Source organism: Urocitellus parryii, chromosome 4, assembly GCF_045843805.1.
Source record: "Urocitellus parryii isolate mUroPar1 chromosome 4, mUroPar1.hap1, whole genome shotgun sequence".
Lineage (NCBI taxonomy): Eukaryota > Metazoa > Chordata > Mammalia > Rodentia > Sciuridae > Urocitellus > Urocitellus parryii.
Window position 1 is genome coordinate 92,067,197 of NC_135534.1, and position 16,792 is coordinate 92,083,988.

General features: G+C 38.8%; 1 protein-coding gene across 3 annotated transcripts in view; it reads right to left on the reverse strand.

The window, feature by feature from the left end:
* Window positions 1-13,808: 13,808 nt before the first annotated feature.
* The window catches only part of Pdgfd (platelet derived growth factor D), a 230,606-nt gene continuing 227,622 nt past the window's right edge, over window positions 13,809-16,792 (reverse strand). For 2 of the 3 annotated variants that reach the window (XM_077797705.1, XM_026392496.2), the window contains exon 7: window positions 13,809-14,961. In XM_077797705.1, coding sequence (XP_077653831.1) covers window positions 14,836-14,961 — 126 coding nt within the window. In that variant the 3' untranslated portion in view covers window positions 13,809-14,835. The remainder of the gene's footprint in view (window positions 14,962-16,792) is intronic. The other variant, XM_026392497.1, reaches the window with a different exon arrangement.

The following is a 16,792-nucleotide window of genomic DNA, read 5'->3' on the forward strand; positions in this document are numbered from 1 at the left end:
AATAAATTTGTTATATAAGTAACCTGATCTGTGGTGCCATTATAGCAAATCAAACTGACACAGACATAAGGGCACTAATCCTATGGATAAGACTCCAATCTCATGACCCAGTTACTTCCCAAAGCCCCCCCCATTCTTCCAAACACTATCACACTGGGGAGTAGGACTCCTACATGTGAACATCGACATTCAATCCAAAGCCAGGTGGGCTTGCCTGAATGTCCCCTTCTGTAGGGACACAAAGTTTCTCACTCAGTTCCCTATTTAATTCCCCTTCCTTAGAACATCTTCTATCCTCCTCCCATACTCTCTCAACATTACCATCCAATGTCTCCATTCAAATTTTCACCTGGCCAAAAAGCACTCATAGATAATGTCCTCTTTATATCTTATCATTTACATTAAGTGGGGCTACTTTCTCCTTGATTAGTTATTAAGCTTCTCATAAACCCATCTACAACAAAAGGTGTACAAATGAATGCTTCACCTGTAATAAATTCCTTCTCCAGATAGGATAACCCAACACCTGACAACCCAACTCTCCCTGATGGATTGTCAACTCCGCCACACCCTGTGTCTCTAGCTGCTGACTCTTACTCAGATAAATTTTAACACAACCACAGCCTTTTTACAAATCAAACGCTAGGACTTGGCCATTTGGGGAATGATTCCAGATATATTTATAATTTGGGGAGATTGAATAGTTATTGAATCATAAGGATTCAAAGCTCTTGATGCAAGAAGATTGGCTGACTGTGAAAATGCTGACAGTTTAACAGCCGTGTTTCATAAGCAATACAGAGGCACAGCATTCCTAAGAATGCATTCTGTCAGGAGAGATAACCTTGCTTTGTGCTTCACTGAAAGGTGACTCGTCTATTTCCCTTAAAATGGTGAGTACTATCTCATAGAAAAATTGCATCTGTGTGTACAAGATGAGTTTTAAAGAGGGAGCTTCTGTGAAACAGTGATGAATCACATAACAGGTAGGAAAAAATGATTAAAGGACTCAAAATATATTTTTTAAAACTCCTTAAGTTTGGTATTTCTCGAGAGAGGTTTGAAATCATGTTTTGTTGAACAGTCAACCTCAGCATTCAGAGCTGTTCTCCCATTTTGTGAAGGCGACTTTGACCACTTACCTTAACAGCTTTCCCAAGTGGACTTGAGACTCACCCTAGACCTAAAATCAGAGCTCAATCTTTCTCTCTTTCTCTCTCCCACAGACACACACTCACAGAGCGATGTGGACACACTTAAAAGAAACCAGATAAAGAAGTCCAGCACATAAGCCATCAGATTCCCAAGGCTTGACGTTTGCTACTTGACTCACTTTGGGGAGTTCCATGTCCTGACCTTTAGATCTGAGATTTCACGAGGTCGCTGACACAGGATTTCCCACAAGCTCTCTGGCTTTCGTGCCTCCAGTTCTCATGTGAACTTACAGTCATGGCACATGCTCAGGCAGTGAATTCACCTTGTGAATTTAAAAATAGGTCTGGAGAATAGGGATGTCTGATAGCCACACGTCAACCAGTGGTGAGGAAGTGGGCTGTGCGTGGGACAGAAACTCAGATCCTCTGTGCCCCAGGTCCCACTCTGGCCTTTATTTCTTGTCCATGTTTACATTCAACATTTACTCTCTCTGTTAGATGTGATTTTCGTTCAGTGCAAACTAGAGAAAAATTCAGCATCCCTAACTGGCAAGGGCAATTCCCCCAAGAACCAGTGAGCACCTGACTTTTATGAATTGTCAAATATTATAATGGAGCCATCATTGGGTTATGGTGTGGTGTATCATGTATACTCAAGTATACTCAAGTAGAGTCAGGGATTTTTTTTTTTTTTTGGTGAGTTTATAAACTTCAGAAATTGTGGCTATTTAAAAGTTTGATTTTTATTTATTTATGTCAAAGCTATTGCAATATGAAAAGAAAAAACAACAAGGGATTATATCACAGAATTTATAGATTTAGCCAAATTGAATCCTGAATACAGCATATCTATATTAATCTTTGACAGGAAATTATTGAGAATTTGTAAAGTTTCTAAACTAAATTTATTCACACCTCTTTAATTTTTATTACCCCAATGACTGTATTAGCTTACTAAAATATCAGTTAATCAGGGAATATATTGTTATGGTTCATTGACTTTTCTGGTTCATTGCAGGTTAACTAGAAAACAGTTTGTGCTTCAAATCTTATTGAAATTCTTACTCTCTGGTCACCTTCCCTGCCATTATCACAGTGTTCTAAGTCACCATCTTATCTTACCTGTATTATTGTTGCAATAATCACCTTCTAACTTGTCTTCTAATCTCTGTGTCTACCCACTTCAGTCTATTATCAACATTGAATGAAATCATGTCAGTTATATTGGTCAAATCATGTCAATTCTCATTTTAAAATGCTATAGAGACTTCCTGTATTAGCCAAAGTAGCTTATACTGCAGCACCAGACAGAGATGCATCACCTACATATTTTATGTCTTTCTTGAGCTACCTGTCTTGTGAGAATCATAGGGACTCTGCTCCACAAAGTCATTCTGGGTACCAGGGAGGTAGAGGCTCTGCCTTGACAGGTACTCCCATTCTTACTGCAGCAGGGGGAAGGAACAGAGAAGCCTGGTACTTTTTAAAGATTTCTTTTTGTACAACAAATCGCCAAAAAGTCTCATTGGAATGCAACAAACTTTTTCTTTCTTTCTTTTTTTTTCCTTTTTTTTTTGTCATATATCTACCCTCCACTGGAGGTCAGCTGACCTAGGCTGAGATAAGCTGGCTGGTCTGCTGAAGTTGCAAGTCCTCTGACTAACAAGTTTCCCGTCCTCCTTCTTGGGTCAGTGGGGAACCAGGGCGTGTTGTTTTCAAAGTGATGGCAGAGGCTCAGGAGGACAAGCCACATGTCTATTTATATCCTGTTATCCAAAGCAAGTCACGTGTACAAAACCACAGCAGAGGAGAGCAAAGAGGTTCCTCCCTAGAGCGTGCTATGGATGCAATGAAAGGGTGAAGAATCTGGACAAATAATCCAATCTACCACACATGGACATACCTAGGTTTAGTGGGCAAGGAAATAAAATCCTTCTATGTGTCTGGAACAATAGTTGGGATCTTTAGTGGTCAAAGCCAAAGTCCTTTTATAATGCCTAAAAAGTTAACTAAAATATGACTTCCATGAAGTTCCTAATTTTATCTTTTACCACTCAACCAAGTTCATACCATTCCAGTCCCACACCAACCGAGCTCCTACCTCAGGGCCTCTGCACTTGCTTCCTCTCTCTGTACTACTCTTTTATTGTATATTTGTATGATTTTCACTCTTAAGTCTGTTAGGCCTTTACTGTAGATAACCATCTGTTACGGTTTAAATGTGAGGTATCCCCCAAAAGCTCAGTGTGAGACAATGTAAGAAGGTTCAGAGGAGAAATGATTGGGTTATCCTTAACCCAATCAGTGAATTAATCCCCTGATGAGATTAACTGAATGGCAACTGAAGGTGGTAGTGTGGCTGGAGGAGGTGGGTCATGGGAGGGTGACTTTGGAGTCTATATTTTGTATCAGGAGAGTAGAGTCTCCCTCTGCTTCCTGATCATCAGTGAGCCCTTCCCTCCTCCCCTCTTCAGCCATGATGTTCTGCCTCCTCTTGAGCCCTGAGGAATGGAGCTGGCCTTGTATGGATTGAGACCTCTAAAACTGTGAGCCCTCAAATAAACTCTCCCTCCTCAAAAATAGTTCTTGTCAGTTCCTCTAATCACAGCAGTGAAAAAGCTTACCAAAACAACCATCTTATCTAAAATTGAATTTCTTTCCATCACTGATCCCCTTTCCCCTGTTTTTCTTTGCCTTTAACCAGCTATAAATTTCCTTCTCACATATTACAAAAATGTTACTTATTTGTCTTCCTCTTCTCACTATAAGCTACACAAGAATAGGAGTTTTGATCTGTTTTGTCCACTGTTCCCAGCATCCATAATTGTTCCTGATAGAAGGTAGGTATTTAATATATTGAATAAATATCTTGGAAGTGGATATTAACGTCATCTGAAATAGTTGTTGCATTTGTATTTTTGAAATAAGTCTTAGAGATTCTGATGTCTCCAAGCCTAATTTAATACAATCTGACTGGGTGCCTTCCCCCGCCCCATTAACCTTAATCTCCTCTCTAGGAAACATCACGGGGCCAAGGAACCCTTATAGAACAAATGGGGAAACCTCAGAGAAAGACAGAGTATTATTGCTAATATCACCTTATGAAATCAGTCGTCCTCACATGAAGAAGCATTTCTCCCTCAGAGGGCATTTGACAACATGCAGACACACCTTGATCATCCCTCAGGGGAGAAAGGGTGCCGCTGGGATCTGGTACATAGAGACCACGGATGCTGCTGAGTATCCTACTATACACAGGACAGCCCCACAACAAAGAACTATGCAGCCCCAAATGCCAAAGCTCTGAGCGTGAGATGCTGTGTCTGAAGGGGAATGCAGAGGCCCTGGTCTCGGTGGTTCTGAAAGTTGCTTTGTATAAGGGAGGATTTACTACCTATCAGTATTAGGCTATAAGCACTATCAGAGCAAGATCCAAGATGGTGTCATGCATGGTGCATTCTGGGCCGTTGGATGGTACCTGAAACATAGTAGGAACTAAAAAATAATTGTTGAACGCATTAAAAAAGATGTTACCATTTTCAAACAATTAAACGTGCTCTGGGCACAGTACTATGCAGATGATTAAGTTTGTCTCACTTCCTTTGTTCTATTTTAAGATCAAACTCAGACCTGTACTAGTCACAGTTGTGTCTTTTAGTCTGTTTTCGATTTCTGTGAGAAGAAAAATGAGAGTCACATATCAGTCCCAGTCTTATGCAGAGGCTCATACGGTTCTTTGAGATGTCTGCTGGAGAAATTTCCTCTGACAGATCAAACGGGAAATGATTTCCGTTCCTATAGGACCCAACGTGCTGCTTAAGGTATTGGAACTCAGGGAATTGTCTTAAGCTTGATTTTGAATCACATTTTTTGGGTAAATAGTTGACCGAAATATTTCCTTTCCCTCCCCCAGTTACTACTCTTGCTGACTTGATCTAGGCTTTTCTCCACTGCAGGCTCTGGGTGAATGCATGCTGCATTTCTCATCAAAATTAATTTGTTTAGCATTTATTGTCAGCACTTTATATTACACTCAAGTGTCTTGATTTAGCCATGTGTATACATGAGGAAATTCAAAATGTCACATAAACCTTCAGCTTTTTTGTATATGATAACCAAGATCAGCAATAGCTGATCTTGAGCAAGTCATTTATGTATGTATTTATTATTCAGATACAGTTTAATTGGGGAGAAAAATATCAGATTTGGGGGAGGACATACTTAGGATGGAATCTAGGACCTTGTGCATGGTAGGCAAGTACTCTGCCACTGACCTACACCTCTAACCCCCTTTCCATTTTATTTTGAGACAAGGTCTTGCTAAACTGCCCAGGCTGGCCTCGAACTTGTGATCCTCCAGCCTCAGCCTCCAGAGTCACTGGAATTACAGGCGTGCACCACTGTATTCAGCAGTTCTTTTTCTTTAATTGAAACAAGAGCTTCAGTGAATAACTAAGGTGATTCTTCCTTTATGCTGAGGGCAAACGTTCCAGGAGAAGGAACTATCAATTTTTAAAAGGTTTGTAGTATTTAGTAAATAGATTATGAAACCCTAAAGAAAACTCTAGATTCTCCTCTTCTTCAGCCACCTCCTGTCACTGTCTAGCACTGAGGCAGAAACTGCTGTACTTGAAAGGAGTCCAGGGCTGCCCTTGGAGGCCATCCTGACCCCTCTCCCCGACACGCCACAGGTAAAGCTTCGCTTCTCAGCTGTATCCTGAGATGGTCTGCTTCTCAGTTCCTCACTGTGGCCTCCCGAGGAAGCACCTCTCCCCCTGAACCTGTATTAGTCTCCCAGCTTCTACTCTTGCTCTCCTGAAGTCACTTCTGCACACACCAATATACCTTGCACAAATATCACTTCATTCCCTTGCTCAAAACTCTCCAAGGGCCTCCCGACATTCTCAGAATCCAAACTCCTCATTATTACCTACGCAGCCAGATGAGCTGGCGCTGCCTACGTCTTTCACCTCGGTCCTTACCACCAGCTTCCTGGCCCCTCCACCCCGGCCCTCTTGCTGCTTCTCATGTCATGCCCAGCTTGCTTCTGCTTCTGCAGGTCCCTTTGCCCAGAGTCCTTCCTGAGATATTTCCACCTGTCATTTCCTCACTTGCTTTAAGTATCAACAAAAAATAAGGCCTCCACAGAGAGGCCTTCCTTTGACTTTCTAACTTGTTTTTGTTTCAGATCTCATCATTATATCAAATATATATGTGTTTACTTTTGGATTATGGATTGATACAAATTCAATGATGGTGAGAGTGTGGTGTTTTTTTTATTATCTTTTTATCTCATTTTACCTAGAGCATAGTTTTCTGCCTTCCATATAATAGATGCTCAGCTACTATCCGTTAAATGCAGTTGGACTAGAATCATCAGTGTTGACCTCAGGGTCCCTACTTGGGATTGTCTTGTGGGTGTGAAGTCTTTTTGAAGAAACTCTTCTGTTCTGCCTCCTGTAGGATGATTCAAACAAATGGTGTTAGGATGTGATTAGGGATGTGGGTTCCATACGCATTGTTTGGAGCAATAGCTGATCTTGAGCAAGTCATTTGAACTCTCTGTGCTTAATTTTTTAACCTTTACAAAAGATAATAATTATAGCTTTGCTTTATAATAAAAACTTTATGCATATTAATTTATTTCATTTTCATAAACCCATTTACAATTGGATTATTATTAAAATTAAGTAAACATGTACAAGCTTCTAAAAAATTTTTGGCACATCACAAGCATTCAATAAACAGTACTATTATTACAGTCAATATCTACCATTCATAGATTCTATATTTGAAAATTTGCATATTCAAAACCAAATCAGTATGCAGTGTTTGTGTAGTCATTCACAGATCTGCAGAGCTGTGAAAAGTTTGAAATACACATGTTCCCAGCTGAGGTCAAACACTCTCTTATTTCAGCTCTTACACCATAAACAAGTGTCCTTTTCATGATCTATTTAATGTTGTGCTATTCACATTTTTCTGCTTTCTGTTGGAGATTTTGCTATTTAAATGGATCCTCAAGCAAGCTCCAGTCCTACAGCTGAAGTGTTCTCTGTCATTTTTAAGTGCAAGAAACTCGTGCTGTGCCTTACATTTTCACTATAGTGAAAATGCACGTGGTAGATATGAGTCATAGTCCTTACTGACAGTAAGTTTAATGTTAATGGCTCAACAGCATATACTAAATAAGATATTTTTCATCAGAAATACCCAAAGTTAAGTATTGATCATCTGATGAAAAAGGTAACCAGAGACTCAAAGGAACCTAACCCTGCACTTCCCCTAGGAGCAATGGTGCAATATTGCTAATTCCAAGGTCAGGGAAACTATATAGAACCAAGTGTTGCAGATAATGAGAACCTTCCAGATGCTAATCAACTTTTCCAGAAAGTTATTCTCACTCCATTTCCACTCCATTCCATCACAGATCTTTCCTCCACAAAATCTCTTTATCTTACAACCTAATAAAGGGATCTGACCAGACATTAGGACCAAAGGCAATCAGGGACTGCTTCAAGACTTGCAGCTGCTTCTGGATATCAGTATTCTTCTTCCCTCTTTCTTTGCCTTTTGAATTTCCCTGTATTTTGTATTTTATTTTTGGTTAACATGACAGAAAGCATGGGTGCCAATCACCATTGATTTCAAGAGCCTAATATCTAAAGCCAAAGAGAGATGATCTGAATCTTTTCTCAGGTCCATTTATCTCAAGAAAGCTTGAGTCAGGTGCCTTCCCCTAGATATTCAGCTGCAGCTTGTGTGTGTGTGTGTGTGTGTGTGTGTGCTCACACATGCATGCACATGCAATATTGGGATGTGGGTATTAGGACTATAACTCTGTGGGTGGTGGCTAGAACCCAGTGCTTCAATGGTTGATAGAGTAACCACTAGTCACATGTGGCTATTTACATTTAAATATGAATTAATTAAAAGTAAATACAATTTAAAATATCACTAGTCACACTAGTCACATTTCCAGTGTTCAACAGCCAACTGTGTTCAACATAGCCAGTGCAGCGCAGCGCAGAGATGGAACACTTCCATCACCACAAAAAGTTCTAGTGGACGACAGTACTATATGTGAAGAGGAGCTCACAGAAGAGGCTTGGTGGTGGGGGTTGGAGGAATGTGTCTCAGCAGATAAATCAGGAGATGTCCCCTTCATCTTCTCCACAAGGGTTGAGAAAATGACCAGTCCCCTTGAGATAATTTCTTCTCTGGCACTCAGAATCTTTTTATACACTTCGTATTGTTCTGTGATTCTCACCCCCCTCAATCTTTGTCCTCTTCTAAGGGTGTTAGTGACCATTTCTGTGGCTTTTAACAGTCATGTGTATGACTCCAAAGTTACACCTCATCCTTAGACCCTCTTCTGAGCTCCAGCCCCACAGATGCAACTGTGCTCTTAACATCTCCATTGGGTATGTCAAAAGTGACTTGGCATTAATACCTCATGGTGAATTCTTAATCTACCCCACTGCTTTTCCCATGACCCCCATATCAGCACACAGCATTTTCATACACTTAGTTGGTTTTACCAGAAGCCTTGAAAAGCCCTGACATCTTGCTTTACCTCCCTCCAACCCATCACCAACTGTTCCATGAAACATTCAAAATATTTATTAAATCTAGCCAATTTCTTTTTCATTTGTAACACCACTCTCTCCTCTTCCATTCTTCCTAATATTGATCCAACTCTGTTCCTGCTCCAGTGTCATCTTCTCAAGGAATCTACCCCCACCTTTGATCCAGAGTCACCTATTACTGTCATCCCACATCATGCTTTTCCTCTTTGCCAATATAAACAGATCATTTATGTAATTATTTGTTTGATATCTAACCTCCCTATTCTGGGTTGATAAGGGTAAGACACATGCCCATTTTATCATGTGGCCAATCTGCCGTGTCTACCAGAGGGCTGGACATTTGGCCCTCAGTGGGTACTTACTAACATTTTAGACACATTTTTTGGAGCTTTGTGAACGTACCTTTCCCCCTCTTTTCTTTGCTTATGGATGTCCTTCTTGTTCTATTCCTTTATCTTCTAATGGTTGCAGTTCTACCACTATTAAGTCTGACTGCCAGTCAACATTATAAGCTCTGGCTCCTTTTCTGAGAGATGGGCTTTCAAAGTTGGCTTCTCCTTCCCATCTCCAGAGATTTCTCAAAAGAATGCTCTTGAATTCTCTCTCACATGGCTCCTTTCTTTGGGATACCCCCAAGCCTTCACTCGGCTATCCATTCTATCAGGAAGACCTTTGTCTTCTGTTAACCTTTCTTGTAGTCCTAGTTGATACAAATAGCACCCATGGAGAGGTGCAGTGCACTGCCTGCTCAGCCACAAGGTGCACACATCCCTACATGCTTTCCTGTCTCAGACGTCTCCATTTGTCTTTACTGTCTCATCCTAGAACTTTGAGGAGCCCTATCATTTACATTCCTACTTTGATTCTTCTTGTAGACTGCTATTTTCCAAAATGTGGAATAACAGAATTATTCCACTGGGAGGGACCAAAAGAACATCTTACATATCCAATTTTGTAAATGAGGAAACACGGGCCCAGAAAATGGCAGATTAGTTCAGGTGCCCAAGGCCTTCTACGTTTCTGTCTATAACTTTCTAAGGCACTTACAGCCCCCATGGCTTCCTCTCCTAAGTGTAAAGAGACTAAACTCTTCTGCTATCCATGCAGGCAAGACTTTGCATGATTAGGTAGGTACTTATCTACCATTTCTAACATCAATTGCTCTACTACAAATTTCTTTCCTTTCCTTTCTGCCACTTTTCTCTGCATTCTTTGAACTGAAACTCTCTGAATTTATGCTCTGTACGCTTTGTATTTGCCTTATGCATTTTTGCTGGAAGAAATCTTTGTTTTCTGTTTATTCCACCTAGAATATCCTTCTCTAGTTTCATACTCTGTTGTAGATCTGACTTGTGTTTTAAACCCCAAAGTATGCCTGGAATATGGTGGGCTTTAATGCATTTATTCTTGAAGGAATGAATGCAACATTTAATCTAGTCAGTTTTGCCCATGTTGACTGTGGCTGAATTCCCTTTGATACATATCAATAAATGACCACTATGATACTCTGAAGTTTGCACCAAAATGGACAATATTGGAAAAATTTACATGATGTCTTTGACTGTCAAGCAGCAGTGATTCCTTAAAATACCTGGCAATTTCTCCTCGTTAGTTGCTCATCTGGGAAATTGTGCATTTGATCTCCTAAAGGATCCCCACCTCCTATGCCTCCTAAGAGAGAGCATCAATCCTGAATTTGTCTGACTGGCAGCGTGGAGGATGGAGGCAGGTGGGAAAGGGTAGGGTGTGAGACCAGAGAGAAAAGGAAGCCCTGAAGAGACTAAGGTAAAAGAGGAGACAATTGTCATATGGCCTTCACCAAGGAAATGGGTTAAGAAGTCTAACCAGAGACTTTAGTTCTTTTACTGCAGATATTATTTAACATGTAAATGGAATCCAAGAATGCTTTTTATATTTAGTTTCTGGCCACCAAATCTAACAGCCAGTATCCAACAGTTTAGATAATTATAAAGTTGCATGATTTTGTAAGAAAATGAAGATTTTTTTTTTGGCCTATTGCTTGCTGTGTTGAATTCATGATGGACTCAGCTCCTTTACTGTCTTCCAATGTGATCTGCTCAAGACGTTTTAGACTTCTATAGGGAAAGAAAATTCATTTTCTAAAAGGTACAGATTAATTTGCAAATTCGGAAATAAAATTTGAACACAAGAAGAAATCTTAAATTAAGCAGTTAGTGCCTTATCTATTAATTTATTTGAGATATCCCAGTATGCTATGTTAAGTTTTCAGGGCCTTTGTAGTCTTTAACTTGATCTTTAAAAACAACAGAATTTGAGTGAAATGTCAATAAAACCCAGAGAATTATAAATATTTTATCTTCCAGCATATTTGATCAGGGCTGTCAATAAACAAAAATGAATTTCCTAGGATTTTAGGCATGAATACTAATATATAAATTATAATTTAATGTTCTACAGAGGATCCTAGGAGCAAATAAACCATTTGAACATCTGTTGAATTATTCTTAAGAGTAAAACTGGACACATGCACGTTTTAGGAAATTGAATAAAATTCTTAATACATTTGCACTAAAATATTGTTTAGATATACAGTTATGACTTTTACATGAAAAAACAAGTTATCTGAATTAACTATTATGCACAGAATTATTTGATCCCTCGCCATCTTTCTTCCACACTGTGACTTAAATATTAGCTGGTATTTCTGAAGTTGGTCAACTGATTCTTGCCTCAGAATATGCATATCCCAACCAGGCACGGTGGCACACATCTGTAATCCCAGCAGCTCAGGAGGCTGAGGCAGGAGGATCACTAGTTTCAAAGCCAACCTCAGCAAAAGCGAGGCGCTAAGCGACTCAGTGAGATCCTATCTCTAAATAAAATACAAAATAGGACTGGGGATGTCGTGACTCAGTGGTTGAGTACCTCTGAGTTCAATCCCTAGTACCAAAAAAAAAAAAAAAGGTATATATCTCCTTACATACATTCCCCAAACAATCAGAAACCCTTATAGTGGCAGAATTTCACCTAACACGGTACAGATGCTACACTGCCTCCAATAAGATAATACAGACTAAGCTACAAGCAAAAACAAAAGATATTTGCAGCCAGAAGACTCTCTTTATGTTCTGTGCTCCTTCATAAACCATAAACTAAATGCTGAAGGGATACAGTGCTAACTAGTTTCCCTGAAGCCTATCACTGACCCACTGACCCACTAGCTGACCTGGATGGGGAAGGGTGGGGGCTGTGAGCAAAAGGGAAACAGGCTATGAAGTTGTGGATTTCAGACCCCAAGGAAGAGCATGGGAATCAGGCAATGTCAAAAGACGGTGTCATCCATCAGAAGGCCTGTGGGAGAAAAGACAAACAAGACCATGAAGCCCAAGTCCCATCTCACTACGTGGTGGCAGGATGGGGACAGAGTGGAAGCTTGTCGTCTGGGAGCAGGTTCATTCTTTTAACTCTTATAAATTGCCCTCAGATATCACCCAATTTTGTCATTCCCAACAGCTGGATCCATTTGTGAAAGTATGTTTGTAATATTGTATACCTTTTAAAACTGCAATTGAGTACTAAATAATGGAGTGGTTTTGTTCAAAAGCAATATTTATTTTTCATGAAGATAAGAGGCATATTACATTTGCTATAGAAAATGCTGTGAGAGGAAAAAGCTGCATGTTACCGATATGACAAAAAAACATAAAACATTCTACTTACGAAAGTGTTCTGCTTTATAAGAACATATTGAATGAAAGGCATTATTCCAGGTGAGTGAGCCGTGCAGCAATGTGGATTTATTAGGGTGTGTTTTGAAATGTAATTTGTACAGTGAACTTTTTATTCCTTTGATGGCAATGGAACAGATTTATTGGCTACACGTTGGAAGTGTGATAGGTAACAGATAACCAAGGGAGAAGTTTTAATAAACATGCAGGAAAGAAAAGGATAAGTGAGTGAATACATCTGCTTACATCTCAGCTAATAAATAAAAAGTAAAGATAGGGCTTTAACTGAAAACCATCCTGGTTATTGCAGCCTGGGAGGTTTATTGAAAATTGGGTTAGAACACAGAGGATTTTTCATATTTACAGCTACAATGTGAGCTGTAGAAGCTAAAGTGAGTGATGTTAACACACATTTTGATTTTGGAACAGGAAGCTGATGTTTTCCCAGGAAAATTATGCAAGTGGTCCTGAAAGGGAAGTGGCTCCTAATTATGACTGTCTGCCTGGGCTATTTCTGACTGTGCTCTGGGATTTTAGAAAAACTGAACAACAGAGTGCTTTATTTTACCACTTATTCCCTGAGTAAAAACACTGAACACTTTTAGGGGAGTTTTTAGAAAGTACATCATCAATAAGCGTAGGTCTTATTTTAAAGAGTCAAGAAGAAATAAGCTACTTGAGGACAGCTGACAACTTGGGTCTGAGAGCACTGTACATAAAAGTCCCAATATATGTAGGCCATTCATCTGACACCAGGACCTCGACAGTGGGGGCACGTCTCCCTCACACTAACTGGTTGTGGTCAGTAGGACCCTGGACTCATAAAAGAAAACAGCTCTCGTTTAACTCTCAAGATTGGAGGAAAAATGTGGTCCTCCGTGAGCAACCCTTGAGCTATGTTGATCTCAGTGTTCCCTCTTAAGTGTCTTGCTTTGAGAATGATGAATCATTTCCTACTCCTGAAGTCAGTCTCTTTAAAATAGACACAAAGGAGTCAGAGAGAAAATTTTACTCCAAATATCAATAACAAATGCCAAACAGTTTTCAAGTGGGATAGTAGGGCAAAACTTATACTCCCATAATTTACAGGGGGCTCCCTAGGTTTGGAAAGAACAGAAGACTCCAGATCTGATTTCACTTGGATCAGAAATAGAAATTCAGAATGTTAAGTGAGGATATAATTAGGGATTTACATCAATAAAATTTGCTTGCTTTATTAATATACAAAAGTTTTTAGGTTATAAATAATCCATGATGGCTCTCCAAATATAAAATGCCATTGTAAATCCATGTGTATATATTGAAGAGACAGGAACACAAAAGCAAAATACATAAAATTATTGGCACAGTTTGGATAGTTTGAATCCATTATTAAATATGGATCCTATCAAATATTCCACCTAATTTCCAGTTATGTCAATATTTCAATGCTTAGGTTTTTGACTTTCATCTGCCCCAATTTTTTGATGAACACCATTTGAAAGGCTCATACATAATCTCCATGCCATTTATTAAAGGATTTGTTATTTTGGAGGAATTTTTGCAGAGAAAAAAATTCAAAATTCTGCTAAAACTTATAAGTTGTCTCTTGAAGGATCATGATAATAAACACTCTGAGCAATATTTTTTGAGATGGGTATTAAATGAATTAGAATGTCTCAGAAAATGCATATAAAGATAACTTAGTGACTTAATTTCTAAATTTCCCACATTATTATGGCATGGTTTTGGAGAAAGGCAACTATAGTCCACATTACCAAGCATGTGTAGTGCATCTCATGGAAAAAATGGTTAGGTAATTGTCTTTTTCCCACAAACCATATTTTTCCTTTTTTATAATTAAGGCAGATATCTAAGAAAAGCCTATATGTTGGTGTTTAATATACAAGATGCTTTCTTTAAGGGCTCAAGATCCAAAATGGTTTGCGATTCAAAATTCAACAAAATAAAAAGTTCATCTTCTGAATTTCCTACAGATGTGTGTTATATATTTGACATATCCCTTACCCTTATTTTGGAAAAATATTAAGGGTCTAAATCATTCAGCCATATATAAGCTCTGGTGAACCTGGTTATACCTACTGAATAAACCATGTATCTATTTACACATATCCTGGACATATGTATATATTTGTGTGTATACATATATATCCTCACATACTACTATAAAATGCAGTCTTACATTCTTGGATATAGAAATTGATGATGCACCTTTCTACTTGCCACAGAACTAACAAAGCTAGGTCGTCTCAGCAATGACTGTATCATTGTATTTCGGGCTAGTAGCAAATTCGGTTGCTGGGGGTGGGGAAAGGGTCCCTTACCATATCCTTCTTAAACTAAAGGTTCTTTCATGCTCAATATAAGTTTATGTACATTCTTTTATCGAGGTGGTCTTGAGCTGCAGGTACAATCACACCGTTCATGGTGATCCAACTGGATGTCAACAAGAGCCATGTTCTTAGCCAGGCCCCTCCTCTTGATATTGCCAGGTTCAAACTTCAGTACCTAAGAAAAGAAGCATATTTCCTGTTAGAAAGCTCTTGGAGTTTAATTGATCCAGATACCATTATTCATTCCTTTAAAAATTGTTCCTTAATTATTTTGAGAATCCAACGAAAACGATGGGCTTACTATTAGAATGTATACATGTAAGAATTTTTGTAATCACTGAAGTACAAGATTCCACTGATCTTAGAGTAATGCTCCTGTATTATCTACTTGTGGTACCAAGATGACCTCAGGTGTCTTAGTAGGTGTTTAATGACAGCTTTCTAAGGGGCTGATTCATGCTAAGTGCTGGCCTAAATATATTGTTCTTCTGACCAAAGCACAGGTAATCAATAAACACAATACTCAGTATAATATCAACATAGAAGGACAATTAACAAAGTTGTGAACATAATAGCCAGTGTGACTCAATGCTGGATTGTAGTAAACAGTCTGGCCTGGGAGGTCATTAGCGGTCTTAAATTACACCATGTTCACGGTCTAACATATATGTGAAGACACAATACTTTTTACAATTTGAAACATATCAGGTTCCACTATAATTTTTGTATGATAATTCATGTGTATCAAAACAGCATTTCTTCAATTAATAAGTATATCCTCGATTTTTAAATTAGTAAGTTTAAACATAACTTCTTAAATTGGTAGTTTAGAAACTAACTCTTCTTCTCTGTTGTGACCTTCAATTAGTCAAACATGAACAGATGAACAGACATTTTGGAATGTTTCTTGCTTTTTCAGGCCGTTCAGCTGCTTATTTTCTCTATGTTCTTAGGTTCCTATTGGTCTTTTACATATATTTTGTTCTATTTTCCTGTTAGACTCTAAACTTGATCATGGCACCACCAAACAATTGAGCAGCATTTTACAATTTTCAAAGAACTCGCATAGACATTATATTTTTGCCATCTGGCAAATCTTAAGTGTTACCTAGTGAAGAAGGTATCATTATGCCTAGTTTCTATATGAGACAGTTGAGGTCCAAATTGAGAAATACTATGTGCAGGGTCTTCCAGGCCCCTGGACCAGGGATCAGGTCCTCAGGCTCCTCATGTGCTCTGACCCAATGTTTCTGTAATGTGTCTATAACTTCCTCTTGTGTTTCAAAGGTGTGTCTGGCCATACACGTGAAGCACAATGGGAACCTGCCTTGCTGTGCTTAGTGTACTGCTGTTAGAGATGAAGGCTAGATGCATGAAAATCACAGTTTAATGTCTTTATAACTGTCATAGAATCCCCACAATTCTTTTATGAATTATATTCCCAGCCATTTTCTTATCTCATATTCAATATTTAAAGTCTTAAACAAACTAAAGCCATCTACTAGGCCCAGAGTCCTCAGCCCTCTATATTCAGGCTGCATAGTCCTTCCATTGAACATTTAGCTGTGTTATTCCACAGGAGTTCTAGGGAGTCAGAGAATAAATCACTGCATTTTTTTTTCCATTTAAGCTAGATTTTGACTGAAAAGAATGGTAAGTATAAACTGGGAGAACAAAAGACCATGTGACAGAGTTCATGAAGGAAGTACAGACACTCAACAGTGGTTGTTATTGTTAAAGCTAGTTTAAGTGCCAGTTTTCCAACTAATTCTATTTTTAATCATTTTCTCCTATTATTCTACTGCAGTTGAAATATGTATCATACAATTCCACATGATTTATTATATGTTATCTCTCTTTATTTGATTATAATAGCTTTAGGGGCTAGAATAGTAAAAATAATCACTAATATCGAGCACAGACTAGATGGCAGGCACCATTATAGGAGGCTCTGAGAATATTAAATTATTTGGCTCTTTATACAAAACTAGAAGATAGAAACTTTT